This window comes from Phoenix dactylifera, chromosome 2, assembly GCF_051530095.1.
Source record: "Phoenix dactylifera cultivar Ajwa chromosome 2, Ajwa_hap1_PhDact_Kaust_v1.1, whole genome shotgun sequence".
Taxonomy (NCBI): Eukaryota; Viridiplantae; Streptophyta; class Magnoliopsida; order Arecales; family Arecaceae; genus Phoenix; species Phoenix dactylifera.
In genome coordinates this window covers 41,549,657-41,567,027 of record NC_143191.1, presented here as the reverse complement: position 1 = coordinate 41,567,027, position 17,371 = coordinate 41,549,657, and the positions used below count along the sequence as shown (strand labels likewise).

Genomic DNA, 17,371 nt, shown 5'->3' with positions numbered 1-17,371 from the left:
AATTGACCTTGATTTTCTGATACATTTTCTCCGGTCACTAGAGTTACATCCATTAGATTATTAATTGCAGTGGTTGCAATTTATAATCTGAGTATTCATCAAATGGATGTAAAAATAGATTTTTTAAATGGCAACTTGGATGAGAAAATTTACATAGATCAACGTGAAGATTTTGTGGAGCATGGTCAAGAAAGTAAAGTGTGTAAGCTTAACAAATCCCTGTATAGCTTAAAATAAGCTCCTAAGTAGTAGCATGAAAAATTTGATTCCTGCATGATTGAGAATGGCTATAAACCAAATGAATGTCATAAGTGCATGTATTATAAATCTTGAAAAAATGCACATGTTATTGTTAGCCTCTATGTGGATGATTTATTGATTTTTGGCTCAAGTTGGCATGTTGTAAATGAAACAAAAAAATATATTTTGTAGCCATGTTCAAATGAAAGATCTTGGTGAGGCCAATTTTATTTTGGGAATAAAATTCTCAAAAACTTGTGATATAATTTTTCCTAATCAGTCGCATTGTATTGAAAGAATTTTGAGAAAGTATAAATATTTTGATTGCAAGCATGTTGCTACTCCTTTTGATGCTAATATTCATTTATTTCCTGTGGAAAATAAGATTGATGTGATTAACTAAAAGAAGTGTGCTAGTATTATTAGGAGCTTGCATTATGCAACTAATTGTACTAGGCCTGACATTACATATGTAGTGGGAGTATTTAGCAGGTTTACTAGCAAGCTAGGTAGAGAACATTGGCATGCCATTAAGAGAGTTATGAAATATCTATCCGGTGCCAAAAACTATGGATTGTTTTATAAAAAGTATCCTGCTGTACTTGAAGGTTTTAGTGATGCAGATTGGAATACATTGTAAGGTGATTCTCTCTCTACCATTGGTTATATTTTTACATTGAGTGGTGGTGTTATATATTGGAAATCTAAAAAGCAAACTATTATTGCTAACTCTACTATGGAAGCTGAATTTATAGCTTTAGCTTCAGCTAGTGAGGAAGCAAACTGGTTGAGAGATTTGTTGCATGAAATCCCTCTTTGGGAGAAACCAGTTTCACCTGTGATAATTCATTGTGATAAAACTGCTGCACAATTGGTAGAGCAAGAAACCATTATTATAACGGTAAATCCAGGCCTATCAAAAGAAAACACAGTATTGTAAGATTTTATTTGTGCAGCTGCATAATTAATGTGGATTATATTAAGTCTTGTGATAATCTTGTAGATCCACTAACTAAGGCATTGTCAAGAGAAAGGGTCTGAAATACATCGAGAGGGATAGGACTGAAGCCTATACAATCAAGAACCACATGTAAGGATACCCAACTTGAGGACCAAAGATCCTGAGAATTAGGTTCAATGAGAAAAACAAATCATACGGTGGTCGAAAGAAATGCACAATTTATTTTTTCCATCCCTATGATGTAGGTGCATTTATCTTGTAATGTTGTGGAGATTGAGTTTTTCAAGACTCTTAACAAAAATCTATAGCTCGTATGAGTGGGTGTCAGTATTATAGGAGCACCCTTGACAGATTTCATCTATATGAGCATGGAAGTGGGGTTGCTTCCTATGAGAATTGGGCTTATTCTCAAAAATGCTCATACAATTGGGCAAGGTCGTAATGTGCTGGCTAATAAGCTCATGCCAACACCTGGATTATTATGTGTGAGCAGTAATTATTTTTATCCCCAAGCAGTCATAGTTCAAGTCTAAGACCACTACTGGCTATGGAGTAGAGATTGTTGTTTCATTAAGTGGAGGTTCAATGCAGAGCACACCTTTATGATGCATAATGATCTCTCTTTGCCTAGTAATCTCTCTAAACCTTGGTTTTAATATTAAAATGAGTGGAGGAATGTTAGTGCATTTTAATATTAAAGTTTAATATTTATATTATTTATGAGGTTCACATATTTAATGGTTCATGTATTTGGGGAGATGAAAGGTTTGTGTATTTGGGGAAATGGAGGGTTCATGTATTTGGAGAGGTGAATGGGAATTACTTTCATAAATTCAAAGATCCAAACTCTCTATGAAACCCTTCTCCCCCTTCATTCCAAATTTATACAATATTACTTTATTTTACTCACAAAAATACTTTGAGAGAGTTCTTGACAAAGAAGGGTATTTCTTTGGTAGAGCTTTGGCCTTGACTACTTATGCAGAGTTGGTCCTTGCCGCATGACGATCATCGGGCTGTTGTATCTTGAAGAAGACAAGTCATAGTATTTTCTGTTGCACCGGCTTCTAGGCTTTGCCAATCACAGAGGGCCTGAATCTCCTTAAAAAGAGTGAGATTTCTATGCCTCAGTCTGATTGGTTTCATTCTCTTATTATGTTTCCCACAACACAAGCATTACAGTTATCATACCAAAACCGACACCTTCGATATCGATATCAGTATTTATATATATGTTTGTGGATGTGCCTATACTTGGGTTATCTATATGACTCTGCCCAATGATGATAAGACACAAGTAGTGATAATTTTGTAGCCATCATTTAATGCATTCCGTAGGTTAAGATCATCAGCTCAAGCATTCAATAAGGAAATGATTCCTGATTCTATTTGGCTTCCTATAGACCTAGCGAGCGATTTTAGATTGCTAGAAATATATATGCTTCTGCGCAAGTGTGAACTGTCAAACATGGTGAATCAGATTTAGGTGTCAAAAAACAGTGCTTCACACAATGGATATTAGTTTCCTGACAACTCGGATTATCCTTAAACACAAAAGTTTTAGTTATTCTTAGCATACTGAATTGACGATACTGTCCTTGGAATGTGGAAACTAGTTTTTTTTCCACATTATATTATTCTATTGATCTAATTTTTCTTTTCTTTTCCTTTGAAGATGTCAGACTAATCATATAATACTAGAAAAATTCAAATACATTTTCTTTGCATAGCAGCAGCAACAACAAGTAATATGATTTCGTGTTTAAATAAATAAATATAACACACACACCTGCTTCCTCTCACATGAGTATCACGTGCCACGGGCCAACATGCCTCAAATTCTGTGCGAGGGGCCGCACGCGGTGTGTACTCTGTTTCCTGAACAACGCGGTGGGGAAGTGGGAATTGGAAAGTCTCCGGTCTCCGCATCTACTCATCGGCGACCGACCACGTGGCGGTTCCAGATGGGGCACTTCCCTCGCTCTGTCACCGGCAATCACCGGTCCCCGCGGCGCTGCGTTAAAGCCGCCACCCACCTCCCTCTCTCTCTCTCCCTCGCCTTCTTTATATGACCTCTTTTCGGCGCCGCATGTGGCAAAGGAAGTCGCGGAGCTGCCAGAAATCCACCTCCCGTGAAGGTTTCTCCGTCAGGTGGTCTTCCGAGGTGGTTTTCTGTTTTCTTTCCCCTTTTTTTTCCCACCTTTCCTGGTTCTGTTTGAAGTCCATTGCCGAAGGTGGCTTGGCCGGTAAGTGGTTTTCGATGGTGATTTTTTGCCCACTTGTTTCTTTCTCTCTTGGAGGAAAAATTTTCTGTTGCAGTTTTTACTTTTAAAATCCGTATGTTGTGGAATAAAGATAGAAAGCTGAAGTGGTATCGGAATCAAGAGAAAAATTAATAAGTATTTTTTTCTTTCTGGATTAATTTAATTCTCGTATGGTATCGGAATCAAGGGTTTTTGCTCTATTACTTAAAAAATTTCAAGAGAAAAATTGGGAAAAGAAGAATCTTTTTAGTTTACTTAGAAATCCCTGATGGTTTTTCTTAAAAGAGTAAAGATTTTTTGTTTTTTTTTTTTTTTTGAAGGGGAGGGGGGGGGGGGGGTGTTCAAATCTCTTATGAAGAAATGAATTTTTTTGGAAATTATGAATCTTGAACTAGATTTGATGGTTCTCGTTCAAAATTTCAAGCTAGAAAGAACTAGTAGTGTAATTCATGCTTCAAGTAGTAGTTCGTTTAGGAAAGTATTGGTTGCTGTGATTTTTAACAACCTTGGTTCGTGGTCAGTAGGAGAGATCTTAGCAAAGGTTGAATCTTTGGGCAGGAGAGGGAACATGGAGGAGAATGTCGGACTTCTTAAGGTGATCATCGTGCAAGGGAGGAATCTGGCTATTCGGGATTTTCTGAGCAGCGATCCTTATGTTGTGGTCGGGGTCGGAAATCAGGTGAGCTATTTGCAGCTGTATTTTATGAAAAGCAATGTTTTGCCTTTGGATTTGCTCGTCACCTAGACAAGTTGCCCTGGTTCAGTTAAGCACCATTACAATGCCTAAAACGTTGGTGGGCTTCCATATGATCATGGAGTTTTTTTTTTTTTTTTTTGGAAGATCGTCGAGTTTAATGCTGCCTTTAGGCAGCAGAAACTCCCATCAGACATCATCCTGATCAAGTTGAGTCAAGGACATATCTTGGTATGAATGTGTTGAGAACCTCTAAAATTGGATGGATCATGAAAATGACCATCTCAGGCAAATGAAGATAATATGATGGAGCATCTAGCTAAGATGTTCTTGTTTCAAGTAAATCACGGCCCGCTATTATTATGACTAGAATGCTTATCCTGGATTTCTTCACCTCAATTTTATGTTAAGCGTGAGCTTTCCTCAATGAAATGAATTGAAGTGGGCATGGCTTCTTATTCTTAACATTGCACTTCTTTGCTTTGGAATAAAATCTGTGCATCCATGGATTAAGTTAGGGTGTTTAAATAAGATTTTTTCTTTACTCAAAAAGTAAAGGTTGTAGAGATTTTAATTAATATATTTTTTTCCATTGATTATAAAAGTGCATGATTTATAGATAACACCAGCTCCTAGATGCATGAGCTATCTCTTGCCAACCTCCAGCTGGCCTTCTTGGTTTCATTGCATGACCCTCTTGTGCCTAAGTTACTGTGGCTGGAATTTCTGGGCCGGTTCTTAAAGGTCAGTAATAGGTTAATAGTTGGTCTTCAAACTTTGCTTGATCCTTCAATGGTGTTTGTGCTCCATGAGAAAGATGTTTGGTGATCAAAACAAAGATGATGATGAAAAGACACAAGATATGACTCAACCTTTGTAGAAACATTGTTGTGCGTGCTATTCTAAGTCATGCATGTCCACTTCTGTGTGAGATGCAGATCTCATATTCTACATTGGTGACCACCTGTCATCTTCAATTCAGGAAGCATTCACAATGATGCATTTGGAATGAGTACGCTATGTAGCACCAATTATGTGCACATGAAAAGTTTCTTCTGCCATGCCAAAAAGCGGGGTTGGTCTTGCTCGGAGATTCGACGCAATAAACAGGGATGTGGTTGGTTACTGAGTTGCCAAGCTGCAAGTAGTGGACCTGTTGAACTTTTTATGTGCACTTAACAGGTGCCGCAAAGCATTTTTCCTTTTGGAATTATGCTGCAGCCTGTCATCTAACTTCAACTCAGCATGGGCTTAATTAGATGAACCCAGTATGGACTTTCTGACTTTTGATATAATCATATCTATGCAGCAGTTTGGCTTTGACTGCTCCGCTGTCCAGCCTACTCTGCCATCTGTGTTGATGGACTGCATACTGAATTTGACATTGGAAAACCCTCTTTTCTTGACCTAGTGCTTTTCCGTATGGAATTTGACGTTGGAAGGCCCTCTTATTTTGAGCTGGTGCTTTGCTTGGAAAAACTTTTCCAAGGTGTTTCTTCAGCACTCTTTCTATGCTTACTCTTTCCTTTTATTGATCAGACTGCAAAAACAAAAGTCATCAACAGTTGCCTAAATCCTGTTTGGAATGAAGAGCTAACATTCTCCATGAAAGAACCTCTTGGTGTCTTAAAACTGGTATGTTCTTTATTCTACAATCTTTCTGTGGTCAGTCAAGTGCTATTCAGCGTGCGACAAGTTGAACTTCGTATGGTGTTTAATATTTTTAAAAGTTTGATTGTTTCAATGACTGTTGCCATGCTATTTTATGTAGATAATGACTGTTATTTGTATGTTATGGGAATTTGATAGTGACCTATGTTTGAACTTGTATAGATGAGAAACAAATACTTTAACAATAGCTTAATCTACAAAAAGCAATGTTTCATAAGATTGTTTATGTAAAGGGTAAGCCAAAGCTTCCAACAGATGTTTCAAGAGTCTTTGGCTGAGCTCAAACTCTTTTCAAAAAGCTTGAAAATCATCCGCGAAGTCAGTAAACCCTGCTATACTCTAGTCTTAGGAGTACTTGTCTTGATTCACTCAAACGGCATCCACCTTGTTGAAGATCTGGTGGTGCCACCCGAAGACTTAAATGAATAGCCATCGCTGTTAAGAACAATCGAGATCCAATTAGAATTTGCGCGTAGCTTTTTGTCTTAGACATAAAAAAAGAAGGTTGTAATAACAAAACGGACATGTGAGAATTTTGTCCTTGCCTTGCTAGTATCGCTATATATTGAAGAAAAATTCAATATGTGGCAGCTATTCTATTGCTGTCTTTGTTAAGATAAATAATAATTTTGCTCACTATCATGTGTCAACTGGGTCCACTTTGGATCTCATGGTACCATATTGGAGTATTATATACCTCCGTGATTTCCTTTGATAAATATAACATTATTTTAAAAGCATAAACTTATATACGTAACAACGGAACAGTTTTCCTGGATTGCACATGTTTTGACTCCATTGATTGTTGTACATATCTCTTTTCCACTGAAAAGACCTAAAAGATCCCCTTGGCTATCACGCAACTTGTTGGAGAATTTGATTTTTCCTTTTTCTCTCTCTTTGGAGTCCGACGGCACTTAAATTGCCTATGTTTAAATACATGAGGAGCATTGATAATCATGACAAAACCTTCAATGTATGGAACAGCTGAATTTACTTTTTGATTGCCTTTACTGGATGTGAGCAAGTCTAAGAAACTACTTTAAAGCAGGAGTTCCTTCAAAATACATGTTGCCTTTACTAAATGTGAGCAAGTCTAAGAAACTACATTAGAGCAGGAGTGTTGGTATAATCTTGGATATCACTATACATTTGATAAACAATGGTTAGCTTAGATACATGTCATGAAATATGTCATAGTTCCCTCCATATTATTTTGCTTAGTTGTTTTGAGCCTGTTTTTTAAGAAACGAACTCAAGTTAGAAACTTCATTTTTTTTCTCACAGGAAGTGTTTGACAGAGACCGGTTCAAATCGGATGACAGGATGGGTCATGCCTTCCTTGACCTTCAACCGCTAGTGTCAGCTTCAAAGTTGAAGCGAGCACTGAAGCTAACTACGGGTGAGACCACGTTGAGGAAAGTGGCACCTAACAGCGAGAATTGCCTATTGGCTGACAGCTTCGTGACACACATGAACGGCGAGATTGTGCTTGATGTTCATTTGAAGCTTCGTGATGTTGAATCTGGCGAATTATACGTGACAGTCAAGTGGATCAATCACCTAACTACCACTTCTGGGGGAAAGGCTGGATAAATTTAAGATATTTAATCTTTAAGTTGGCTTGGCATTAAAATGGCAGGCTTCTGTTGAAGTTATGATGCAGTTTGATTATTCATGTCAGATTTCCCTTTCCAAGTTCTGTAACTTTAGCCAACCCATCCCCCTTTGAGGAGTTTCACCAAAGCCTGAATGATTGGATTCAAACTAACACGCCACATCTGGCTGCACTGCTCAGGATGATAGAACTGCTCTTCGAGACTTCTAGTTTAGATTGTTGTAGAAGTTCGGTTTGAAGCGACCTAAATATGGTCATGGTTTAGTAACATATACTCCAGCTATCAGTTTGCTTTTCTGTCAGGACTGCAATTCTGTAAAGGTTTGTAGAATATAAAGAAGGATTTCAGAGCCTGTCAACCAAGCCCCACCTGTGTAATGGATGAGAAATCACAAATGTCCTGTATTGTGTGTACTTACTGGTATTTATAAGATTGTCGCATTTTTCTTAAGTACGAAAAATCATCGATCTTTTCTTGCTTGTGATCTGGCCAGGTTGGTCGCGCTACATGTCTACAATGGTGGTTGGGATAAATTGTTCCCTGAGTCTGGGCAAATACGTTTGTATGTTTGGAAATTTCCATATTAAGATTTTCTCAGGCATCTCAACTTGAGAGAAGCTTTTTGGATGGTTAATTGGGTTCTTTTTTGTTTTTTGAACGGTAGAAGCATGAGGGAAGATCGAAATCATCCCTCGAAATAGAAAAATTATTAGATCTAGGTTGAAATGAATCTAGCATGAAATTGAAATGAATGAATCCATTTAATAATTTCACGCTAGATTCATTTCATTCTAGATTCATGGCAGATATGGTTCATCTAAGAATTTCTCCTTAAAACAAAAATGAACCAAATTTGAATCCTTTCATCCTTACGGCTTTGACCCGGCAATTGATGCCACCAGGCTTAAACAAGAATTCCGTGCTGTAACAAGACCTTTTCACCTCGCCAATTCAGGATTCACGTAGTCAGGAAATTTTTCAAACGACTGGTTTCAAATTCGTATGAGCAAAGCTGACCCATTCCTAGGTTGACCTACTAATCTAACTTTGCTACGAAATCTTTGTCCTAATAATAACCTAATGGATCCATGTTGGCTGTCGCTGGTGATTCAGGGACTTACGGAATCAAGAACATTTCCAGATGACTGGGTCAAATTAGCGTCGTATAGTCAGACGTGTACATGACCGACCCATACCTAGGCTGACGTGCTAAACTCTAATGCTAACTTTGTTACGAAACTCGTGTCATGATAATAACATCATGGATCCATTTAGGCTATCGCTGGGGTTCTCAGAAAATATTTAGTAACCCAATAGATTATGAGAGCGCTACTGCCACTGAACGCATCTAACTTGCATCATGAGTGGTTGAACTCAAATATAGGCAGCTTTTTTTGCTTGGTCATCAAATACACACCAAAGCAAACAAGCCATCATATGGGGTTAGGTTTGATACGAAAGAAGCATGTTGGTGGCCCAAGGACATAAATTGTGGCTGGGAATCATGGAATTTGTCGACTCTTGCCGAGATGAAGATATCCTTAATTTATGGGATTAAGATAAGGCTATCCTTTATCACTATATTTGTTCATTATTTGTTCCGATGCTTTATCTAGAATGCTCAATGATGCAGTTTCTACAAACTTCTTATCGTTGTATTTCTCCATTTTGTATATGATTGTGTCTTGATTGCTCGAGCCGTAATGGCAAATGCAATAAATCTATCTAGTATCATTCAGGAGTATTGCAGGGCTTCAGGACAGAGAGTCAACTTGGAGAAATTAGTAATCAGATTTAGTCCAAAGGTAAATACTCTATCAAGACAACAAATAAGCAATTATTTGCAGATTCAAGGATCTTATAAGATATGGAATTACTTGGGAGTTCCAATCATAGGTAATAGATTGTCTTTGGAAACTATAAAAAGTTGATTCGGCAGTTCTTGAATAAATTAGAGGGTTAGAAATGGAAAGTATTGTCTATTAAGGGACGAGTTGTCCTAATTAGACCTGTTCTCTTGTCTCTTCCCATATATTTGATGTCTAATTGCATAATTCTTAAAGGTGTGTTATTGAAGTTGGAAGGAATAATCAGGAATTTTTTATAGCTACCTCAGATACTTCCAAGAGAGTACATCTACTATCATGGGATCATGTTTGCCGGCCTATTCAAAGGGATGGTTTAATGATTTCTTCTTTGATTGCTAGGAGCGGGGCTCTTGTGGTCAAGGATGCTGTGAGATTTATGTTGATTCTAAGATAGTTTGTAGGTTTCTTTCATGAAGGCTAAGTATGCAGCATGGTCCTTTTTATCTTCCCCAGTATGTGCACAAAATAGCTCCCCTGTTTGGAAAAAGATTTGCTCTTTTGCTCCATTAATTTGCTCTAGTCTTACATAATATATGGGTGATGGAGCATCAATTAATATGATTATGGATCCATGGATTTCATCTATTCCTACTGCAAGGTGGCCCATTCTTGTTGATATTAATTTATTACAAAATCTTACAGTTAAGGACCTCATAGTGGAAAGTGAAAACAAATGGGATTTGACCGTGAACTCTCAAGCGTTTGCAGAGGAGTAGGCAGAAAAAATTCTTGCTATTATTATACCTGGTGGAGATCATGTAGATAGGTTGGGATGAAATCTATCATCTGGTTTGTCAATAAGAGTTTAAGACTTTCATAAACTTTTTAAGCCAAAAGCCTCATCCACCCAGAGTATTGATTGGGCTAGGAATTGGTGTTCATCCAAAAATTAGTTTATTTATGTGGAAATTAGCATGGAACTGGCTCCTTTATTGTAGCATTTTATATTAACACGGTCTGCATATTCCTGACCATTATGACTTATACCCAAAATTTGAAGAATCGGTTCTCATGTTATTTTAAACTGCAGGTTGGCAAATCTGGTTTGGTGACAAGCTCCCCTCTTTGATGCAACGATTTCTCTAGATACTTTTCTTCAGAATGTTAAAGAGAAATGCTCGATAGGTAATAGACATACTGAGGCTATTTTGATGTTGCTTATCATATTTAGCTGACCAAAAATGATCGTATTTTTCAGAATAATACTTGGAATCCTAGATTGATACTCCTGAGAGCCTTGGTCCAAGCCCATGAGTATATATCCAAGTGGTTGCATCAAAAGGATCTTTGATAGCTAGAAAAATCTATGATTCCTATTCAACACACTCTGTATTACCACATATGATTAATTTTTTGTGGGAACCACCATCCCTAGTTTTCCCAAGGTCAATTTTAATGGCAGTGTTCAAAATAGAGGAGAGTCAGATGAAACAGGCTTGGTTATTAAAAGTGCTAGTGGTGTGCTTATTGTAGTGGAGATGTTTGTCTATTCAATACTATAGTTATTATGGCAGAATTGCGTGTTGCATAGGAAACTTTGAAATATGCAGTAAACATTCTGAAAGCTTCTTATATTGTACTTAAGGGTCACTATTTGACGGTTGTTAGGTTGCTAACTGATTTATCGTTTTTAGAGACTAGTCCTCATCCTCTAAGATAAGATTGCTGGAGAATGGCAGCTAATTTACTGGCTTATAAGGTGACACATGTCTATGAAGAAGCTAATAATGCTGCAGACTAGATGGCAATATATATAGCTAATCACATGGAAACTTCATTGTGGACTGCTACATCAGATATTCCTCCTAATTTATTAATTATTTTATTTTCTAATTTCTACATTTGTATTTATAATAGATCGGTATGATAAATTCTATTTTTATCACAAAAAAAAGAAGCTTAATTTGCTAGCTTTGGTTACATGTATCGGACATCATCATGAGGTGTCGACTCACCTATCATGAGCGCAAATCCACCCAATGCGTTCTGTAAATATTTAAATATAAAAACGGAGCCACAATTGATTATCCACCACAACGAATCCCTGTTCAATTTCTGTGCTTCAGTTCTTGGAATAAGAGACAATAGTGCAGTTGAAATGGGCATTAAAAAAAGAACCATATTTAGAATTAATTTATGGATCATAGTAACTCCCAGGTTAATCCAATTTATCAGTAACATTAACTACATATTTGGGAAACCCAACAGGATTGGGTTGGATTTCCGTTAGATTCATGGAGTGAGCGGTCTAATACCCTCCCAACCCAAATCCTGCAGGGCGAAAAAAAAAAGAAGAAAAAAGCGTGGAGATTTTTTTTTTCCGACCAACAAGCTGATAGAATTTAGGCTAAAATTAGGATGGATCTTTAGAAGTATAGGAGTTGGTATCAATTTTTATAAAAAAAATTAAGCCCAATTCTGCTGAATTTTTCAAACATATCCAAGGGCTTATTTATCAACTCTAACTTAGCCATGAATTTATTTTGGCAATGCGTGAACCTAACCGTTTTTCTTCTCTTTTCCTTTTTTTTTTCATTAAATGAGCCCACCCACATAGACTCCATTGAAAGAGACCCGGAGGATGGTTGTGGTCAATGACATCATTTTTTTTCTTTTTTTGCAAGTGGGATCTTTAATCTTGTATTGATGAATGGTTGGATTAGGAAGCCGAGACGTCTGACAACTAACAACAAATTTAAGGTGCCTTTCCCTGAAAAGACATAATAACAACATCATGGATCCATTTGGACTATTGCCAAGTTCATCAAAAAAAAAAAAAAAAAAACAATGGATCATGCGAGAGCCCCTAACACTAACTTGTGTCATGAGTGGTTGAACTCAAAAATCATACCGCAGGAAACAGCCTCAGCTATAGAGTGATTTTTCTAAGAGAGATTTCTGAGTTAGTAGTATTCACTGGAAGACTGCTGTCAACATAATCAAAAGAATAAGCTGCTGGAAGGCTAAGAAAGAAACCAAAATAATGAGAGTTCTCATCTCTCAGTCATCATAATCATCTATTTCAAAAGGAAGTTTCTTAACAGGTACAACTGATTCAGGCAATGATGGATTTCCAGACCTAGAGAGGTACATGGACTGCAGAGATTTTTTCCCACTAACAGAAAACCAGATGTTGTTTGCTGCTTGAACAAGGCGTTTGCCAACTTCTTTTCTACCAAACTTGCTCCTTGAAGGCCCCATATGCTTGTTAAACGACAATGGAGAATTCATCGATGAACAATGAGGTGTAACACAGACCTTTTTCTCATTGACTGGTTGTTTGCTTCTGCTAAATTTGTTTCGAAATGTCTTCTTATGGTCAGCTTGGCAGGAGCTATACTCATCAGCACACGCCACACTATTATCTTTCATCTTCCGCCCAGATATACTCTTTGTTCGTCTCTCACCAGGAAAAGTACCTATTTCATTTTTATCAAGTTCGCTGTTACTGATGTTCGCAGGATAATCTTCCAACCACTTCGCACCATCAGAACTACCATTGAAGGAACAAATTGTATCAGAATCCAATGCACTTCTCTTTGAACTTTTCTGGTTGACTGAAAATTCTGCAGTGCTATTTGCATAGCCAGTGATCTCATTTTGTTGAATTTTTTCAGCCTTCGGCGCATCATTGAATTGCTGAGTCAATTTTTTAGTGTTTAGCATATTTTTAGATGGACTCCTGCATGAATCCACCTCATCATTGTCAGAGAAGTACCTTGAAATAAGACCAGTTAGAGAGATGTTTGCAGACAAACTAATGCTGGGAGTTTGTCTCACTGTTGAAGAACTGATATGGGGTCTACTCAGTAGTGGAGGCTCTGAGGACAAGTTCTCATCCTCTTGATCCGTGCCTTGGGATTCATCAGTAATGTTATTATCTTTTGTTTCCTTCCCTTTGTCAGGATTTAAACCAGAGATTAATTCACGTGCGTGCATTCTTCGAGTTCTGGCAAGTTTTCCCTCTGCGATGTCCTTTACATATCCACTACCAACATTTGATGAATTTCCCTGTTCCCATGTCTTCCTCTTTTTCCTTCTTTCTTTGCCACAAATAGGTAAGGAAAGCTCATCAAGTTGGCCTTCACTGAATATGGAATGATGTCTTCCATTTTTGCTAGCTTGGCTCTCCATATTTGTATCTTTGAAACCAGCAACCTTCTCTGATTTTGAAAAATCTGTGATATTGCTGACAGTAGGCATGAAATCTTTGGTATCTGGACTTGTGATGCCTTGAATAGCCATAACTACTCTGTTTCTGCATTCCCACCAATCTGAATTATTTGATGCTGTTAAATTTTCCAAAGCCGGTGAAACTTTATAGTTTGGCCTGACAGTTTCCCTCCGATTAGAGAAGTCTTGTCTTGTGGAATGATTTAATCCTGAAGGTACACTAGCTTCTTGCCTCAGCATGTCTACAGACCGTGAAGCATTCATGTGAAGGAACCAAGTTCCTGCCAACCCCTGATAACATTTCTTGATAGGCATCGAATCTGGAAGATGATAAAAGTGGGTTTTCCTCTTTACCTACAACAATGAAGAAAGTTAAAAAAATTTGAGGAACATTGAAATGTCTACAAGAGCATCAGAAGACTGAGATGTAAATAAAGCAGCTGAGGATAGACATGAAGGAAGATACTGGAGTGGAACTTACAGTAACTTACCATCAAAGCTTGGGCCTTAATTTCTCCAATATATGGAAAACAAGAAAAGTGTTCCCTCTCAAGTTGACCTGCAGGATAAAAAGAACATGCAATTTATTCTACCAGAAGCATAAAAACTTGTAGGACATACACATACAGAAGGTCAAAAGAAATGGCTAAACTCAGGCATTATGGTATTGGATACTCTTAAGGCATTCGAACCACTACATAAAGATACAAGAACCAAAATTTAAGCAGGAAGATTTTGATGTTTTTCCTGCAAATTGAAGATACCATTTTGTAAACTCTACTAGATTCTGAATTTGGGAAAAGCAGAAGGAACAAAAACCTAAATGATTATAACATGAAGAGTTAAGTTATTCAACCCAGAAGATGCCTAAGGAGAGGAGTTGCAATATATTAAGAAGCAACATGTACTTTCGAGTTTCGGCCATATGATTTGATAAAGAAAAAAAATGCAACAATCTCATTAAAAAAAATTCTCCTCACAAATTGACATAGGAGTCTTAAAATAAAGCATGAAAAATATTTAGAAATTGCGTGAAATTTGAAAGAGAGAACTCTGCTGCTTCTTTGATGAGCATAATTCAATGGCTTCAGCTCAAACACTTCCAAACCCAGCCAACACTTCCCCATTGACATGACCACGGTCTGATTAGCTGTCCTTGTAATAAATCCAAAAAGATTGTTCCCAGGTAAAATAGATCCTTATTGCAAATTAGACATTAGATCTTGATTGTGCAAGACTTCTACTATTAAGTGTCTGCTTATTCTTTCTCCTCTTTTAGGGGGGAGACATTTCCAGATTAGACACTTGCTTGGTAGTATCACCTCTTGCCACTTAGGCAAGCAGGTGGGGGTTTGATTCCGATTGGCGTCAGCCCCCAATGGATGGGGTGGGTATTGTGTAGAAATGGTGGGGATAAGCCCCTCCTAATCGAAAGGAGATAGACGCGCACGCGCAGAGAGAGAGAGAGAGAGAGAGATCTGCCCCTTGTACTTGTACTCCCGGTTTACGCAACTAACCATTAGATTTATATTAGAATGTTAGACGAACTAAATCACATTAACTTCCCAAGCACACATTTTACTGGCAACACTTGATGAAGTTGAGTCATATAAATATTTCAGAGAAATGGAATTTGCTTCATATTGACAAAAAATCATCCAAATAAAAAAAATGTATAGCAAAATAAGATGGTTGAGCAAGTATTAAATCGATAAACAAATTATATCTATGGCCATATCATTGCATATTGCAAAAAAAATTTCCACCAAGATCTAGCATACATAAAATTATTGAAATGGACTGAGTATGTCAAAAGAGACCATTAGAGTCCCTCCCCCCACCTCCACACCCCCCCCCCCCCCCCCCAAACAAGAAAGAGAGAGAGAGAGAGAAGAAGAATAAGAAAGAAACAAAGAACAAAAAGGGCTAAAGAAGTTTTGATTTTTATAAGCAGCATTTTCAGTAGTGAATAGGGAGATAACTGAGAGTCAAGGAGGTGCAACCAGGCTAGTCAGTTCAGTTCTGAAACTGACTAATCATGTGTCATGAAGAACTGAGAGTCAAGGAGGTGCAACCAGGCTAGTCAGTTCAGCTCTGAAACTGACTAATCATGTGTCATGAAGAAAAGTGACCGGAAGTTCTCACTTATTCATTGTACAAACAGAACATACACTATAAAATGTTGGTTAGTTGTCCATATTGCATGCTTAAAATCAATATGATCTAGCATATAAACCTATGGTTTGTTAAATCTCTCAAGAATGCAAAGCTATGTAAGACATTAGACATAAACACATACATCCTGAACTACTAAATCTTGCCAAGACATGGGCCAGCATTTCCTATATAGCAGCCTAGATGCAATCTAGCACAACATACTGAGTCCTCCAAGACGAACTACATGAAATGATGTTTTTAGTTACCAGTCATAACCTTGCATTCTTTTCCCTTGTTTACGATAAAGGGAAAGAGAACCACCTGCACTATAATTCTCTAGGTCCATAGTTCTTGGGAATGCACGGCCTAAGAATTGAACGAAGAACATTTGGTAGCTAAGCAGAGTGCTGTGCCCATTGGGGCAAACCCAGTTCATATCATTTACCAAGAAAAAATCGAATGAATTCGACGTATAGACAAACAAGACAAAAAGAGAAAACTACAAATGATAAAGCAAAAGCATCATCTCATTAACTAGATCAATATAATTCATAAAAACATCACACATTCGATATCAGCACACTCTACACGTCTAGGACCAGAATTTCATCACGAAAACATAATATCGAACTTCAACATGAATAGAATTCAACAAGCATGATATGTTTCTTATCAAATTATCAAGATCAACTATTTTCAACAGGTGACCTACTCCATGAAGAACTAACTTGTTTGTTGACAAAATCAAATTTAAAGCACTTCAAATGATTGTAGCACTGCATATGGTATGCGTGTCCATTACCAACAAAGAGAACATGTTAACGCACTTTCAAAGGCCATAATCTCTGCCGCAAATAGCTAATGGAGCAAAATAGGAGACGCCCGTTACAGGCACCGGCGCCGATATTATTCATTGAAGCATTTGAACAAACAGGCAGAAGGAAACGGGCAGAGATTCTTACGTTTGAGATCAGCCGCTGTGATGTCCAAGGGGACAGGGAGAGCCAAATGCGTGCCCAGGTTTGTATCGACAAAAACGGGCGTCGCATCGGAGTGCCCCATTGGCGTTCATAAGCTTTGGCCGTTTGCTTGGACCGGAGAATCGGCCTCGAGTTTGGTTTGAGTAAGATTTTTATGGTGGATCTGTTAAAAATAAATAAATAAATAAAATAGAGGGCGAGTGAGAGATCTGATACCTCCACTTAGAGAAGTGGTTCAGACTGCAACCCTAGAGGTTCGATCTAACCTCTCTCTCTCTCTCTCTCTCTCTCTCTCTCTCTCTCTCTCTCTCTCTCTCTATATATATATATATATATATATATATATATATATATATATATTACTTTTATCTTTGTTGTGGTTCAAATTCGGCCTGAGGGTGATATGCTGGAGGAGTCGAGAGAGCTGCCATCTGGAAAGGAAAAATGAGAGCCACCTCCTGCACGACGATGTACTTACACAAAGCCTTACCAGTCGTTCCGATGAGGGCCCTTCGACGCTCAAGTTAGAGTGGAGCTTAGTTAGCCTAAAAAAGTCCCCGAGACATTACCTATTGGGGCTATTTATAGTTCCCATAGAGGTGCCCAGGTGGCGGAAGTATGGCCCGTCCCCATTATGGAAGGAGATGGCTTTTAGTTAGATGGTGTGCAGCTAGAGCTTGCTTGAGGTGCACGGCGTAGGCCGTTCCTGTGAATGGTAAGGCGTCGATAGGTGTAACGGGATAT

At 37.9% G+C, this 17,371-nt stretch overlaps 2 protein-coding genes across 7 annotated transcripts; one reads left to right on the top strand and one right to left on the bottom strand.

Annotated features, from left to right (window-relative positions):
* Nucleotides 1–3,065: 3,065 nt before the first annotated feature.
* LOC103698074 (protein C2-DOMAIN ABA-RELATED 11-like) lies at nucleotides 3,066–7,909 on the top strand. 5 transcript variants are annotated; one of them, XM_017840804.5, is made up of 4 exons: nucleotides 3,066–3,447; nucleotides 3,987–4,144; nucleotides 5,699–5,794; nucleotides 7,118–7,909. In XM_017840804.5, exons 1-4 carry the CDS (start codon nucleotides 3,270–3,272, stop codon nucleotides 7,424–7,426), a joined length of 741 nt encoding a protein of 246 aa, XP_017696293.1. In that variant the 5' UTR covers nucleotides 3,066–3,269; the 3' UTR covers nucleotides 7,427–7,909. The 5 variants fall into 5 exon arrangements, with proteins under 5 accessions (XP_017696293.1, XP_008778260.1, XP_008778262.1 ...); XM_008780038.6 differs by having other exon boundaries at nucleotides 3,068–3,352; nucleotides 4,024–4,144; XM_008780040.6 differs by having other exon boundaries at nucleotides 3,068–3,365; nucleotides 4,024–4,144.
* A 4,379-nt stretch (nucleotides 7,910–12,288) lies between these two features.
* LOC113461427 (uncharacterized) lies at nucleotides 12,289–16,887 on the bottom strand. 2 transcript variants are annotated; one of them, XM_026801476.4, is made up of 3 exons: nucleotides 16,610–16,887; nucleotides 13,982–14,049; nucleotides 12,289–13,844 (listed from the first exon to the last, which is right to left on the bottom strand). In XM_026801476.4, the coding sequence occupies exons 1-3, from the start codon at nucleotides 16,707–16,709 to the stop codon at nucleotides 12,318–12,320; spliced, it is 1,695 nt and encodes a 564-aa protein (XP_026657277.2). In that variant the 5' UTR covers nucleotides 16,710–16,887; the 3' UTR covers nucleotides 12,289–12,317. The 2 variants fall into 2 exon arrangements, with proteins under 2 accessions (XP_026657277.2, XP_026657278.2); XM_026801477.4 differs by having other exon boundaries at nucleotides 13,972–14,049; nucleotides 16,610–16,689.
* Nucleotides 16,888–17,371: the final 484 nt, after the last annotated feature.